At 36.6% G+C, this 17,557-nt stretch overlaps 2 protein-coding genes across 2 annotated transcripts in view; one reads left to right on the top strand and one right to left on the bottom strand.

Moving 5' to 3' along the window:
- Positions 1-449: 449 nt before the first annotated feature.
- The window catches only part of LOC309840374 (uncharacterized protein), a gene marked incomplete at both ends in the record, with an annotated part of 45,677 nt that continues 28,569 nt past the window's right edge, over positions 450-17,557 (top strand). The window contains one exon of the mRNA XM_082682427.1: positions 450-1,397. Coding sequence (XP_082538553.1) covers positions 450-1,397 — 948 coding nt within the window. The remainder of the gene's footprint in view (positions 1,398-17,557) is intronic.
- LOC309872825 (olfactory receptor 5T1-like) lies at positions 7,923-13,404 on the bottom strand. The gene is made up of 2 exons (XM_082747795.1): positions 13,349-13,404; positions 7,923-9,682 (listed from the first exon to the last, which is right to left on the bottom strand). Exon 2 carries the CDS (start codon positions 9,522-9,524, stop codon positions 8,532-8,534), a length of 993 nt encoding a protein of 330 aa, XP_082603921.1. The 5' UTR covers positions 9,525-9,682; positions 13,349-13,404; the 3' UTR covers positions 7,923-8,531.

Below are 17,557 nucleotides of genomic sequence, written 5' to 3'. Positions count from 1 at the left end.
CTGATGAATCACAGGCCTGTAGCCCTGAAACAAATAATACATTATAGGTTAATTAAAAAATAAAAAAGATGATAGGTAGAAAAACATACAAGTGCATTAGATACCTGATTGACAAGGAAGGAGACACGTTTCTCATTAGAGTATGTCCTGTATTAACTAACACAGGAGAATAGGATATTTGACATTTTTGCTTTTGTTTTGTTATTAATATACTATTAATATTAGCAGGAAGATTAGAGTTGATTACTTTCTGTTTTTATCTACTGGAATTAGGGTATTATGTTTGAAATTTATTATCAAAAATTCAAAACAACAAAAAAAAAAAGCAAAAAAGCTGAATATCTATCCTTTGTCAGTGGATTTGAAATCGTCTATTTAATATGTCCCATTCTGCAACTGAGCCCAGCAATTGAAGTGAATTCTAAGCCTCAAAATCATTTTGTTTATAGATGGAATCCACAGAACAAAATCCTCTGCAAGGGAATCAGACTCCATTAATGGATTTCATCCTGCTTGGCTTTTCTGATGTTCCTGACCTCCAAGAATTTCTTTTTGGAGTGTTTTTGATCATGTATGTGATTATTCTGATGGGAAATAGCCTCATCATCATAATAACCAAGGTCGATCCCTCCCTCCAGACTCCCATGTACTTTTTCCTTAGGAACTTTTCTTTCTTGGAAATATGCTATGTGTCAGACACTGCCCCCAGATTATTAACAGATCTTTGGAGACCAAATAGAAGTATTTCCGTTCTGGCCTGTGCTACTCAAATGTATTTCTTTCTGGTGTTTGGATTCACTGAGTGCCTCATTCTGACCACAATGGCTTACGACAGGTATGTTGCTATTTGCAACCCCTTACACTACCCTCTCATCATGAACAACAGGCTCTGCATCCAACTGGCAGTTAGCTGCTGGGTCACTGGAATTCCAGTACACATAGGGTTCACCTACCTGATCTTCTCTCTACCCTTCTGCAGGTCTAATCATTTGAATCACTTCTTCTGTGACATACCTCCAGTACTTAAGCTTGCCTGTGGGGATACTTTTATGATTGAGATGTTGGTTTATGCCATTGCTCTTCTAGTGGTCACTATTCCTTTTATGTTGATTCTTGGATCTTATGGGAAAATAATCTCAACCATCCTGAAGTTGCCATCAGCCGCTGGGCGAGCCAAGGCATTCTCCACTTGTTCCTCACATCTCATGGTTGTGCTTTTGTTCTTTGGATCAGCCACCACAACGTACTTGAGCCCCAAGTCCAGTAATTTAACAGGAACAGACAAGTTTCTTTCTCTTTTTTACACCATTGTGACGCCAACCTTCAACCCCATGATATATTGTCTGAGAAACAAAGATGTTATGGTGGCACTCAAAAAATTCCTACTGAAATGGATTGTACTATGACTTGGAAATGGATTGTACTATAACTCAAAAACATAACTTTATAAAACTTGTTTCTTATTTATCACAGTCCCCATATACTCATGCTGGTGCTTCTCTAATTTTTGCTACAACTCTTAATTCTTTTATATAAGTGCTATCATTCTTTTTATCTCCTGTGAAATAAATTTGGCTGTTATTTTTAAATATTAAATGAATTTTAAATTTAATTTCCGGTATTGAAATAGTGAAAATAACACATAGAGGTTATTAAAAGTTGCTATTGTTGCTCTTTTTTAGGATTATTCATTTTTATATCTCCAGCCCTGACATACTATATGAAAAATAACAAACATCTAATTAACTTTGTTAGATTGAAAGGATGATTAATAACAAAGGCTAAACTACTGATATTTTATCTGCTTATGAACAACAATTGCATTAGAATCATCATGTGGCGTCACATAAAGAAAGGAAGGATATGAATCTCACAGCAGTGAGTAGGGTTGATGTGTTACAGAATTGATTTTTATTGGTGATTCATCAGCGAATTCCCTAAAACTAAATTCACATATGAAAAAGGGGGGCACATTATCTCTCTGTTCCAGAATCCAGTCTTAGTCTACAATACTAGCTAATCCCCTATAATTTTATTATGTTAATTAGGAGACTTGGTTGTAAATTCAATATAGATATATAGATTGTAAATGTATATAGAGGACACAAGTGGGGGCAGATAAAAGTATTTGAGTCATTGAAACAAATTTTTTGTAGAATGTTTGTTCTGGGCTGTGTAAGTTACTTGTCTTACCTCTTCCTCCCTTCTTGAAAGAGAAATCAGCAATTTCCCTTCTTTCTCTCTTTCTTTCTCTCTCTCTCTTTCTTTCTCTCTCTCTCTCTCTCTCTTTCTTTCTTTCTTTCTTTCTTTCTTTCTCTCTCTCTCTCTCTCTCTCTCTCTTTCTTTCTTTCTTTCTTTCTCAGAGGAGGCTCTCCACTGAGCAGGGAGCCCCAAGCAGGACTCAATCCCAGGACTCTGGGGATTATGACTGTGCTGAAGGCAGCCACTTTAGGGACTGAGCCACCCAGGTACCCCTCTTTTCCTTTTTTTAAAATAAATTCTATAGTGTCTTAATGACAAAGAAATAACTGTGCAGAAAGACAGGAAAGAGTAAATTTGAACATTAAAGAAACAAAATCTGGGGTGCCTGAGTGGCTTAGTTAGTTAAGCATCTGCCTTTGGCTCAGGTCATGATCTCAGAGTCCTAGGATCCAGCCCCGCATCTGGCTCTCTGCTCAGTGGGGGGTCTGTTTCTCCCTCTTCCTCTCCCTCTGTGATCTCGCTCGCCTCTCACTTTCTCTTAGATAAATAAATACAATCTTTTAAAAAGATAAAAAAAGAAAGAAACAAAATTTTATAAAACAATACCATTCCACAACCATTTCTTCTACATGATCCTGAATTTTGTAAACTTCTGGCACCAATGATTCTAGGCCCTTGGGTACTCCCACCAGGATTCCCATCATATTCTTTTCAAAATAAAGAGTACCTTTACTCCCCTCTACCTTCTGCTTCCCCCTGCTACATTTATCATCAGAGTCCTGTAGAAGGAAGAGAGAGTACATATAACACAACTTCTCTGCAATTTTCCCTGGCATAAAACCTCAACTTAAAATAGAAAAATGAAAAAAAAAACCCACATATATTAAGAAATAATTATCAAGGTCATAATAGTGTTCAATTGTAACAAAAAACGTTATCTCTGAGAAAGAGAGAAACATATCCTAAGAAAATAGATCTTAGAGATGTTCTTAACTTCCATGTGAAAGTGCTACCAAAACAAAAAAAATATCAGAGGACCTTTCATTTTTATTTTTTATCAATGTCAACTCTAGAACTGCCTCCTCCCCCAATAAGATTGGAGTTGTCTATCGTGTTTGGAATATTAAAATTCTGCAAAATGTTTGTAGCTGCAGAAGAAAGGATGGGTATCGGGGTGCACAGGGCTGGTATTCTAAACTTTGCATTCAGTCAATATATGAACATTAGAATTTCATTTCTTTCTAAAATGTGTGGCTTTACCATGTTGTTGTATTAGACACTACGTATGGAATACCAGTCTGAGAAGGATGAAAGAAATAGGAATATTCTAGAAAAGCTATTGAAAAGAGCAAAACCCTTGTGGGGTCTGGAGGATGTCCCTAGTCCTATGAATGCCAGGGAGAAAGGTGGGGTTTCTAGCTTCAGCCTGAATTCCTGAATGAGGAGACCAGCCTGACCAGAGAGGAGTCCCAGGTGAGGATGAGCTCTTTAGCTGCAAAATACTGCCAAATTTTGGGGCAGACAGAACATTAACTTATAGGCATTTTTTATCTCAGCTGACTCCACAGAGCAAGTAGTACTAATCTGAAGCATTTGAACTGAGGAAGGCCTTTAAAATTTTCTGATGGAATATGTCAAAGCAGGTCAGGAGGTTGTGGTCATTTATCTTTGGAATACCTCTTGTGAAGGCAACATTTAAAACATGTTTCTGGAGTGGAGTCGGGAACTCTCTGGACATGGTGTCCTACCAAGCTCCTGTACAGGCACACCTCTCTTTAGGTCCTTTGCTTTGTTGGGCTTCTCAAGGCACTGCCTTTATACCAGTTGAAGGTTTGTGGCCACCCTGTACTGAGAAAGCCTTTTGGAGCCATTTTTCCAATAGCCTTTGTCCACTTCATGTCTCTGTATCATATTTAGTAACTCTTGCAATATTTAAACTTTTTTTTCACCATTATTACAAATGTTATGGGGCTCTGTGATCTGATCTTTGATGTTACATTTGTAATTTGGGGGGATGCTGTGAACTGTATGCCTATAAGACAGTGAACTTCATCAAATAAATGTTGTGTGTGCTCAGACTGCTTCACTGACCAGCTGTTCCCCTGTTTCTCATCCTCCTTTCAGGCCTCCCTATCCCCTGAAACAGCAATATTGAAATTATGTCAATTAAAAACCCTACAATGGCCTCTAAGTATTCAGTTGAAAGATGGAGTCACCCAACTCTCACTTTAAATAACAAGCTAGCAATGATTAAGTTCAGTGAGGAAGGCATGGTCAATGCCAAAATAGGCTGACGGGTAGGCGTCTCGCACCAAACAGCTGAGTTGTAAATTCAGAAGAAAAGTCCTTGAAGGAAATTAAAAGTGTTTCTCTGGCGAACATACAAATAAATGATAAAAAAGTGAAAGAGCCTTCCTCCCAATGTGGAGAAAGTTTGAGTTTTCGGGATAGATGATCAAAGCAGCTGTAACACTCCCTTACCCAGAGCTAGACCCTGACTCTCTTCAATTCTGCGAAGGCTGAGAAAAGTGAAGCTGCAGAAGGAAAGTCTGAATCTAGTAGAGGCTTGTTCATGAGACCTAAGAAAGAAAATGTCTCCATAACATCAAAGTGAAAGGTGAAGAGGTAGCTGCTGAGAGAGAAGCTGCAGCAAGTTATCCACAAGATCTAGCTATGATGTTAATGACCGTGACCTCACTCAACAACAGATTCTCTTTCTTTCTTTCTTTCTTTTTTTAATTTTATTTACTTATTTGAAATACGGAGATCACAAGTAGGCAGAGAGGCAGGCAGAGAGAGAGGAGGAAGTAGGCTTCCTGCTGAGCAGAGAGCCTGATGCGGGGCTCAATCCCAGGACCCTGGGATCATGACCTGAGCCGAAGGCAGAGGCTTTAACCCACTGAGCCACCCAGGCTCCCCAACAACAGATTTTCAATGTAGATGAATCAGCCTTCCATTGAAAGAAGATGCCATCTAGGACTTTCATGGCTAGAGAGAAGTCAATGCCTGGCTTCCAAGCTTCAAAGGGCAGACTGCCTTTCTTGTTCGGGGTGAATGTAGCTGGTGACTTTAAGTTGAGCCAATCCTCTTTACCCTTCTGAAAGTCCTAGGATCCTTAAGAATCATGCTAAATCTACTTTGCCTCTCTTTAAATGGAACAACAAAGCCTAGATGACAGCACATCTATTTATAACATGGTTTTTACTGAATACTTTAAGCCCACAGTTGAGACCTACTATTCAGAAAGAAAAGACTGCTCATTGTCAATGCATCTGATCACCCAGGAGCTCTGACAGAGATGGGCAAGATTAATGTTGTTCTTGTGCCTGCTAACACAACATCCGTTCTGCAGCTCATGGGTCAGGTAGGAACGACAACTTTCAAGTTTTATTATTTAAGAAATGTGGTTTGTAAAGATAAAGTTGCCATACATCGTGATTGCTCTGATGGATCTGGACAAAATAAACTGAAAAGCCTTCTAGAAAAGATTCACCATTCCCAGTGCCTTTAGTGAAGGAAGTACCAGGATTCAAGACTTTAGTGAAGGAAGGAACGCACCTGTGGTGGAAATAGCAAGAGAGGCAGAATTAGAAGGGCAGCGTGAGTGAACATGTCATTAAATCGCAACAAACTCATGATCAAACTAACGAATGAGGAAATGCTTTGTGTGGATGAACAAAGAATGTGGTCTTTTGAAATGGAAGCTACTCCTGTTGAAGCTGTAAAGATTGTTGAATTGACAACAAGGAATTTAGAATAGTACATGAACTTTAGTGATAAAGCAGCAGCAGGTTTTTGTGAGAATTAACTCCAATTTGGAAACTTCCACTGTGGGTAAAATGCTACCAAACAGCATCACCTGCTACAGAGAAATCCGTCATGAAAGGAAGAGTCAATCAATGCAGCAAACTTCATTGTTGTCTTATTTTAAGATACTGCCACAGCCGCCGCCCCTCCTTCATCACCCACTATCCTGATCAGTCAGCAGCTGTCAACACAGAGGCGAGACCCTCCACCAGCAAAAAGATTATAACTTGTTGAAAGTTGAGATGATGGTTCATATTTTTTTAGAAATAAAGTATTTTTAACTTGAGGTATGAACATTGTTTTTTAGACAAATGATATTGCACACTCAAGCTACAGTATAGTACAAATATAACTTTTATAGGACTGAACTCTCCCCCCTCTCAAAAAAAAAAAAAACTCATTTGACTTGCTTAATTGTGATATTCTCTTCATTACAGTGGTCTGGAAGTAAATCCACATTGTCTCCGAGGTGTGTCTCTAATCAACTTTGGAGGTGATATATCCTTACAGAGCAAATAAGGCCTTTCAAAAGCAGAGCTAAAGGTGTGTATGGAAGAGACTGTCTTCTGTGCCTTGGTTCTCAGGCCCAGGCCCTGAGGAGTGGTGCCATCTGTAGTGGCATGCTGGCGTGGTGGAGAAGGGCCAAAGCTGAGTCTGAACCAAGCATGTAGAGATACCTGTCAAGATGGGTTGAGGTTTAGTTGTGTCAAGACCCAAGTCTGTCATCTGGTTATATCTCACCCTGAATTATTCATGTCTTTTGTTATTCTTGAGGTTAAGTATAATTTTGATTAATGCTAAAGCCTGGTTTCTGTGTTCTATGTAGAAGTAAAAGTGCATTCAATGTCCATCCTCTGAATGAAATAATAAAGGTGGGAGAAATACATTCTCACAAAGAATACGGTAATGTCAGGCGCGCCTGGGTGGCTCAGTGGGTTAAGCCTCTGCCTTCAGCTCAGGTCATGACCCCAGGACCCTGGGATCGAGCCCCACATCAGGTTCTCTGCTCAGCCTGGAGCCTGCTCCCCTTCCTCTCTCTCTCTGCTTGCCTCTCTGCCTACTTGTGATTTCTGTCTGTAAAATAAATAAATAAATAAAATTAAAAAAAAAAAAAGAATATGATAATGTCACAGGCACTTGAACACACTCTCTGTGGACCCAGAGTCAGGCTGGGATCAGATTGCTGCCAACACACAGATTCAAGGTTAGAACAGAGTGTTTGATCTGGAATCAGATGCGAATGACTCCTTGAAAAGTGAATTGGGATTATGTGAGTGGTGGTTTTGCTATGAATGAAGTGATATTTGCTCAAGTTAGTCAGATAAAAGTATAATGTTTAGTTACAATTGCAACTATGGGTGCCTATCCAATCTGAGTTATATGGAGATGAAAGATAATACTATATAACCTAATGTAAAGTTGACATGCATATGTGTCTCAATGAGTATGTATGTGTGTATGTGCCTGTAAATAAACCTAATAAATGTACGTTGAAATCTTATCCCCTAATACTTCATAATATAACTGTATATGGAGACAGGGTCTTTGAGGAGTAATTAGCTTCAAATGATGTTGTATCCAATATGACTATTTACCTTGTAAGAAGAAGAGATTAAGATGCTGACATGAGAAAAAAAGATCACTTAAAGACAAAGAATGAAGACTACCATCTACAAATGTAGAAGGGAGGTCTTAGGAGAAATCAACCCTGGCATCACCTTGATCTTAGGCTTCTCGTATCCAGAAGAGAAAGAAAATAAAAAATTTGTTGTTTAAGCAACCTCTCTGTGGTACCTTTGTGATGGTGGCCCTAGCAAACCAGTACTACCAGCATCAGCATGATATTTTATATGCATGCATGTTTATGTGCATATATAATTAAGGAGAGCTAACCATAAAAATAAAACAGCTGATTACTTTATAAAATGGGTTTATTCAAGAGTAGCAGAGAATTGCACTTTGGGCTATGCAGGCTATGTAAAAACATTGGCAATTCCAGATAACAAAAGAGAGGAGTTCTTCTTTTATAGAGGAAGTGGGGAGCTGGGAAGGATTGTTATAAGCAAAAGTCTATTGGATTAAATTGAGATTTCCAAGAACAGTGGTTTTGCATTGGCTGGGTGTGACAGTCTCTCACCGGCTGGGCTGTTGCAGGGGAGGAGGAAACCTCTCTTTCTCTTGCTAGGATTAGTAAAGTGTGAAATTCTTTCTGCTGGGAATACAAGATCCATCTCTTCCCATTTGTTCTGTTGCTGACCACAAGTGGTAGGGTGTAATGCTCCTCTTCCTGGCCTCCTCACTCCATCTTAGATGGGTTTCCCTTTATTCAGTCCAGAGAAGCAAAAGGATGACACAATTTCTGCATGTGTAAAAACTCCATTGGCAATGAGTTGACTCTGATCTTTACTTAAAAATGTCCATTATGAATAGAAAGACACCAATAAATGAAAACAAAAGAAATTATTCATAGTGTTTTGATATGAAGACAATTAGATCAGTCTTAATTTCTTTCAATTTGATGCTTACCGTGAAAAGCATACTTTATGGGCAAACCAGTTTTTACCAAATACTCTTTTCATTGCGTCTTTCACGTCTTTGTTCCTCAAACTATAGATGATGGGATTCAGCATGGGAATCACAATTGTGTAAAATACTGATACTATCATATCATGATCCAAGGCATAGCTGGAATTAGGTCTCACGTACATGAAGAGAACTGTACCATGAAAAATTGACACCCCAGTTAGGTGAGAGCCACATGTAGAGAAGACTTTCCTCCTCCCTTCAGCAGAATGCATCCTCAGAATGGCCAACAGAATGAAACCATAAGAGACCAGGACTATCACGATTGTGGATATCTCAATAGTTCCGGCAAAGTAGAAGACCAGAAGCTGGTTGATGTGGGTGTCAGAACAAGAAATGGCCAGGAGAGGAGGGATGTCACAAAAGACGTGCTTAATTTCATTGGATGCACAGAAGGATAGAGTAAAAGTAGCCACAGTGTGTAAAGTACCATGCAGGATACCAGCAACATAGCAGGAAATTATGAGGGGCACGTAGACTCTGGGGGACATTCTAACAGAATACAGGAGAGGGCTGTAGATTGCCTCGTAGCGATCATATGCCATTGCAGCTAAAATAAAGCATTCCGTGGTCCCGAAAGTAATAAAGAGAAACATCTCTGCTGCACATCCAAGAAATGAAATGGTTTTATCCTCTGATAAGAAATTGACTAACATTTTGGGGGTAACAGCTGAGGAATAGCAGGCATCCAGAAATGATAACACACTCAGAAAATAGTACATGGGGTTGTGGAGCCGCGAATCCCCAATGACTAGTATAACCATTCCCAAATTTCCTACCAGAGTGAAAAGATAGATTGCTAGAAATAGTAAAAATAGGAAAACTTGCAGCTTAAAATCATCTGTGAAGCCCATCAAAATAAACGTGGTGACTTGAGTCACATTTTCCATCTGAATCCTGTAAAAATGTAAATCTGACGGCACGGCCGACATTTCGATTTTTATTTATAGGTTTTAAAAACAATTTTCTTTGAATATATAATCTACTCAGTCATATCCTCATAACCATCTCTTACAAGGACGTGTGGATACCTTTGGTCCTGGAGGGATAGACAGAGATGAAAACATGTGGTCCAAGTGGATGCATTACCCTGTATGAACAGATTAAATACATTATTTGATTTCATTGTTGGCCAAATTTGCTATTTGAAAAATAGTGGCACCTTACTTGATTTAACTTCCAGTTTATTTTCCATTAAATTTAATACCTCTTGTTTTCATATTACATCATCTTCACATTCAGAAAGACACTTAAATATAGGAGTTTTTGAATACAAAAATATGTAATAGAAAATAGACATCTGAGTCCTAATCCTAGCTATTCCATGGTGCATGGAATGCCTTTCCTTAATGTCTGTAATTGGTGAAATGAGAGCAAATACACTTACATCACAAGATTGGATTGGGTTTACATGAAAAATCAGTGTGAAAATTATTTAATTTCTAAGTTTTCCAGATTGCTAAGAAAAGAGACTTATTTTTCAACTTATCATATGGGGCGGCCTTTTCCAACCAAACTGTTTTATGTCTGTTTTCCTGGCTATTGTGTCATTTCATTAGCATTTCTTGAGAACAGTAATTAACAGAACCAAAGACCTTATGAAACTAGAAGGACCTTGTTTGCAAATAAGAACAGAGCACTGTTTTTTTTTGTGTGTTTGTTTTCTTCTCATTTCTTAAAACACACAACAGTAAGTTGCCCTTGCTTGACCTGTTTATTATTGTCACTGTTTATTTTACTGTTATTGTTTTTCAAATTTTAACTTAGTATTAATTCAAGATTTTTCTCTGCACATATAGTCATCATCCCTGAAAAGTCCTTGGGTATGTTTTCAGATACGTTTCTATGAAAGATAATTCATGGTCACTCCTCTTCTAGGTTACAGTTGCTTATAGACTTTCTATATTTACTATAAAATAAATTTCAACTGGTAATAGACAATAAAACTGCTTATAGAAGTGATCACTAAAACAATAAAATCCTTACATAAGCACAACATAGTGTAATGATTATTGCTCTTTCTGTGCTGTCAGACTGTCTTTTACTCAGTGGAGCATGAAGAAAGGAAAGTGTATAACAAACAATGTTGAGGTGTCACTAGTATCTGAACTGAAAGCCTCCAACTCTGAAACATAATTAAATATTGGACCTACCATATTTAGAAACAAGACTCTAGCATGGTGAATCCTGTTTTTCCTCAGTATGTCAAAGACCAGTATTTATAAAGGAGTGGAAAATCTGTAGTGCATAGACTGCGTTGAATTCAGTGAGTAGCAATGATTTATATTCCTAACATGAAACATAGTTTATTTTTGTAATATTGAGACACCGTACATCAAGGATAGAATGAGCAAATCAGCTTAAAACTATTATTAGAAAGAGAAGAAATCCACATTTCTTTATTTTCTCTCAAAAATTTCTCCCAGATTCATGTGGAAATTTTTCTAAATATATAGAACAAATAGCTTTTTAAATATGAGATTACCAACCCCCCCCCAAAAAAAAAGTTTATCTGATCCTCAGAGAATTACAGAGCAATAAAAGGTAATTAAGGTAAATATTGACATCTGTGTCAATTCAGATAATTCATACTTTACTCATGAGAACACATGCACACATAAATGCTTTTTAAAAAAAAATGTAGCTTAGTATAAATGGTTATGTGAATGAAATAACTTATAAAACCATCAACTAGAAACATTAAAACGTATTAATGTATTGTTTGTTTAACCATCAAAATATACATTTATATTTAAACAAGTTTTTTGTTTTCTCTTTCTCTTTCCAGAATTTATGTATTGCATACAAAAACACTTACTAAGAAGAATCAGATACAAAATGGGAATCAAGCAGATAGAAAGAAGCAGAGTGAAAAGAAATGAAAATATACAAGCAAATTTTAAAAACTGGACTAATAGGTGGTCTACTTAAGGAATCCATTAAGAAAATACATGTGGACTGGCATACATATGGGAAATTCCAGCCTCAGTATAATTCTAATCTTTACTTAACTGATGTGTCTCAGGTAGCACACCTGTGGAAGATAAAGAACATTACACTTCGAGTCTAAAACTTTGTATTTAAATCTCGGACTTACACCTAATATGACCGGGGAATACTAACTTTATCGTCCTAACCAAAGAATAAGTAAGATGGACCAAAATTTTTGCGCGTTTCTTGTTCAGCTACGTGAATATCATGGGATTGCAGAGTGCTTTATATGACATGCACTGAAATATGTTTTAGTAAAGGGATTGTTATATGTGAGGGATACATACATATGATATATTACTTCCAGATTTTATTTAACTACAGCAAAATAAATAGGGAGTTATAAAATCAATTTATCATCCAAGCATTGAGCAATGAAAGATCCCAAGTGTTTCTTCTTTTATTAGTCATATGTGTGTTATATGACACTTACATATTAAAATACCATTCTCATGAGACTAAATCCAGTGGATCCCAATATTCTATGGTATCATATATCTTAAAAATGCATCTAGGTCACTGCATGACTTTGGGCATTTCAATAAAATAATGGTATGTTTATTTAAATCCTCCTCATCATTTTATCCATAATAATTTCCCATAACTCTTGATATCTGATCATATGTGTAGGACAGGAAGGTAGTTTATGAATGAAGGTAAATGTTACGCTAAATAATGCCCCATTAGAGAAATTATGTAGACACAAAATATGAGGTTCATTTATTTCATCCAAGATGGCTCTTTAAACAGGACTTTCTGTCAAATATTTAAAGAAATTAAAACTCATTGTTTTTATCTAGCTGATTTTGCTTTGAGACAGAAGCTTGAAAGGCAAAAATATAGATCCCAAACTAAAGTCAAATGAGTTCCTCAGCCCTAACACAGTTAGAAACAGACCGTATGGACACCCATGAGAACTCTACCATAACCACTAAGCTTGAGAAGAAACCAAACTATGATGGCAACTACCACAAATTATAAAGTGGTCAAGAGAGGTTAGTGATTTTGTGTATTTCATCTAATACAACCTACAAAGTAAATAATTTGGATCCTTTTATAGATGAGAACACTATGGACCAGTGAGAATCGTAAATTAATGTAACCCACACAATAAATTACTAATAGAAGGAGGATTAAAGTCTAGGAGTCTTGGTCACACATTTTAAGCTACTTCCACTTGTCCATTTTGCAGACTCATTGTGACATGTTCTAATTCCGGAAATGCTATCCCCTAGAATCAATACAATATAACATCTACGTGTATTTGAATTTCTTTAAGAAATCAGCAAGCTTGAGTACACTGTGATGTTAAAGCACACAAAATAAAAATCTGCAGTGGCTTGTAGATCAACTAGCTAACTAATAAAATAAATTTGAAGTTGATTTATGATCCCCAAATGGCATATACTCAATGGCTTGCTGATAATTAATTTTTCCACTTAATAAATTTCCCAAATTTTAAATATAGTCATTTATTTCTATTATCTTCATTCTCACTGTTACCTCCCATCAAACAAATTAAAGCAATTTTCTAATTTATAGCTCTAGTGACCTAAGTATAATGGAAGCATTATACTGGAAGCAGTATATGGAAGCAGTTCCCCTACTATGTTCCCTGGAATACAATCATTCAATTCTTAATTCAACAGTGAGTTGACTAGAATTTTCTATCTCAGATCTATATTTAAAATGTAGAATCTAGTTTGACGTTTAAGGTCATAGCTTTTAAAATATTTTATAAGTGATAAAAATCCTTTCCTCTTACCTGTGGAAGTGAACTGCTCACTTGGCTAAGGTACTCTATAAATATTAGGCTTTTGGACTTGTATGCAAGGTTCTCAAGCTTTTCTTGAAGTCCACAACAATGCCCCGAGGACAAAACACAGTAGTTCTCTTCTGGGACAGAGAAGTAACAAGATGACTTAATTCTTTTCCATAATGAGTAAGTGACTAGTTCTGGAGTAATTAACTACATGAGAAAAATGGTTACATGGTGCACTTTGGCTTCTGGAATAACCTGATCCTTAATGGAAAAAAAAAATATGCATAAGGCTGGAATAGAAATCTAATGCAGCACAATGTATCTTGATTCTGATATTAAATAAGTATGTACCATTGGGTTGATGACTTAATTCTCTGAAAATCCAGCTTCCTCTTCCTGGGAATAACACCTGTTTAATTCTTTCAAAATTCTGTAAGCATGTACATAATGAAATATGAAAAGTGTAACCTAGAACACTCTTCAAAATCACTTAATAAAGCTTAATATACTTACTTAACTTTTAAAGGGCTATATATCTAAGTGGTACAAGAGATGAAGTTAAGTTCATTGAAAGTATAACAGAGGATATAGGATATAAATATATGAATAGAAAGTATGGACAGGAGATATGGTGCACCGTAAAGACCATTTTATATTTTATATAGTACGACATTAGAATATTAGAGATCTGGCAGAGATAAATGTGAAATGGTTTGCATTGTATATGGTTTTGTGTTGTCATTGGGATCCCATATACTAATCTATATATTAGTAACTACTTATGTATTTATTTTTTTTTAAATTGTAAACAATACATGGATGCCTGAACTGTACACTCAGAAATTCTAAATTAGTAGTTAAAGAATGTTGAACATAGAATCTGGGTGAAAAAGAAGAAAGAGAGAAAGAAAGAAAGGGAGAAAGGGAGGAAAAAAGAAAGAGGGAGAGAGAGAAGAAAGAAAGGAAGACAAAGAAGAAGGAAAGAAGGGAGGAAGGAAGAAAAGAATGAAGTAAGAAAAGGAGGAAGAAAGAAAAGGAAAGAAAAGAAAAAAAAAGAAAGAAGGAAAACAAAGCAAAGAGAAGAAAAGAAAGAAAGGAGGGAGAAAAGAAGAGAGGGAGGAAGATATGAAGGAATGAAGAAAAACTTTATAGGCATCCCAGCTGAGAAGATGGTATTTGTAGCCAGTCCAATTATGAACAAAGGATCTATTCATTAAATGCAATTCCAAATTATCCACACATTCAATGTAACACTAATTAAAATTAACAACCATTTCTGCAGAAGTTGACAGGGTAATTCATGTATAATTTCAAAGGAACTAAGGTAGTCAAAACAATTTTGAAATAGTACAATAGTGGTAGAAGGATTCACATGAGTTCATCAAGATTTACTACAAAGCTAAAATAATAAAGAGTATGGCATGGGTGAAAAGTTAGGTCTTCAAAATTTCATTCACAGAATATAATAAATTAACTTTTGACAGTTTCTAAGGAAATCCATGGAGAAAGATAGTCTTAAAAAAATCATTTTGGGGCGCCTGGGTGGCTCAGTGGGTTAAGCCGCTGCCTTCGGCTCAGGTCATGATCTCGGGGTCCTGGGATCGAGTTCTGCATAGGGCTCTCTGCTCAGCAGGGAGCCTGCTTCCTCCTCTCTCTCTCTCTCTCTGCCTGCCTCTCTGCCTACCTGTGATCTCTCTCTGTCAAATAAATAAATAAATAATCTTAAAAAAAATCATTTTGGATATGAAGAATAACCTTACACCATAAAAAAGGAGACAGTGACTCATTCCTTGCACCATATAAAAAAACCTCATCTCAAAATGGATCTTAGACCTTAATATAAAACTTTATTTATAACATTTGTAGAGAGAGGAAAAGATATTTGTGTGACCATGGGTTAGCCACAACTCTGTATATGAAACACAAAAGGAATCAAAGGAAAAGAAAAAATGATAAACTGTCCATTGTAATTAAAATCTTAGCTTAGTAAAAGATACTGTCCTGGGAATGAGCCAGCCACATACTTGTACAAAACATTTGCTAGACAGCTACCTGATAAAGAGCGAGTATATATCTGTATACATCCAGAAGATATAAAGATCCTAATAACTCAATCATATGAAAATAAAAGAAAAATAAACAATAAAAAGAGAACGATTGTGTTTTGTCCTCGAGGCATTGTTGTGGACTTCAAGAAAAGCTTGAGAACCTTGCATACAAGTCCAAAAGCCTAATATTTATAGAGTACCTTAGCCAAGTGAGCAGTTCACTTCCACAGGTAAGAGGAAAGGATTTTTATCACTTATAAAATATTTTAAAAGCTATGACCTTAAACGTCAAACTAGATTCTACATTTTAAATATAGATCTGAGATAGAAAATTCTAGTCAACTCACTGTTGAATTAAGAATTGAATGATTGTATTCCAGGGAACATAGTAGGGGAACTGCTTCCATATACTGCTTCCAGTATAATGCTTCCATTATACTTAGGTCACTAGAGCTATAAATTAGAAAATTGCTTTAATTTGTTTGATGGGAGGTAACAGTGAGAATGAAGATAATAGAAATAAATGACTATATTTAAAATTTGGGAAATTTATTAAGTGGAAAAATTAATTATCAGCCAGCCATTGAGTATATGCCATTTGGGGATCATAAATCAACTTCAAATTTATTTTATTAGTTAGCTAGTTGATCTACAAGCCACTGCAGATTTTTATTTTGTGTGCTTTAACATCACACCCAAGACAAAAGAAAACATAGTTCACACAAAGTCCTTATTGCAATATTTATAACAGCTTTATTCAATTTATTCCAATGCTAGAAATGATCTAAATCTCCATCAACTAGTGAATGGGAAAACTGTGTACAGCCATTATCCTTACTCATACCTGAGATTGTAGCTTTGTGCTGGATTTCTGATATATTCACAGTATTTCTGCTGCCCATAGAAACTAATTTTTTTCATCAAATCTCATATTTAGTGAGCTAGTCTTTTCTCCACAACAAAAAATGCACTGGTAATTCGTCTTTCTTATTTAATAGTTTATGTCCCAATACTATTTCCCTAAGAAAAATTATTGTGGATATCCTTGTTCCTTCCCCCTCTGTCATGTACTTTATATTTGTTTCAAAAAATACATCAACTGCAGGGTCATAAGGAAGCTCTATTTTTAATTTCTTGAGGAATCTCTATACTGTTCTCCAAAGATGCTGCACCAACTTACATTCCTAACAACAGTGTAAGAGGGTTCCCCTTTCTCCACATCCCCTCCAACACATGTTGTTTCCTGTCTTGTTAATTTTGGCCATTCTAACTGGTGTAAGGTGGCATCTCAATGTGGTTTTAATTTGAATCTCCCTGATGGCTAGTGATGATGAACATTTTTTCATGTGTGTGATAGCCATTTGTATGTCTTCATTGGAGAAGTGTCTATTCATATCTTCTGCCCATTTTTTGATATGATTATCTGTTTTGTGTGTGTTGAGTTTGAGGAGTTCTTTATAGATCCTGGATATCAATCTTTTGTCTGTACTGTCATTTGCAAATATCTTCTTGGGAGAAGATATGGGTTGTCTCTCTGTGGGTTGCCTCTTTGTTTTGTTGACTGTTTCCTTTGCTGTGCAAAAGCTTTTGATCCTGATGAAGTCCCAAAATGTAGGAATGCAAGTTGGTGCAGCCACTTTGGAGAACAGTGTGGAGATTCCTCAAGAAATTAAAAATAGAACTTCCCTATGACCCTGCAATTGCACTACTGGGTATTTACCCCAAAGATACAGATGTAGTGAAAAGAAGGGCCATCTGTACCCCAATGTTTAGAGCAGCAATGGCCACGATCACCAAACTGTAGAAAGAACCAAGATGCCCTTCAACGGACGAATGGATAAGGAAGATGTGGTCCATATACACTATGGAGTATTATGCCTCCATCAGAAAGGATAAATACCCAACTTTTGTAGCAACATGGATGGGACTGGAAGAGATTATGCTGAGTGAAATAAGTCAAGCAGAGAGAGTCAATTATCATATGGTTTCACTTATTTGTGGAGCATAACAAATAGCATGGAGGACATGGGGAGTTAGAGAGGAGAAGGGAGTTGAGGGAAATTGGAAGGGGAGGTGAACCATGAGAAACTGTGGACTCTGAAAAACAATCTGAGCATTTTGAAGGAGTGAGGGGTGGGAGGTTGGGGGAACCAGGTGGTGGGTA

This window comes from Mustela nivalis (assembly GCF_964662115.1).
Source record: "Mustela nivalis genome assembly, chromosome: 9".
In the NCBI taxonomy this organism is placed as follows: domain Eukaryota; kingdom Metazoa; phylum Chordata; class Mammalia; order Carnivora; family Mustelidae; genus Mustela; species Mustela nivalis.
This window is presented reverse-complemented; position numbering and strand designations above follow the sequence as displayed.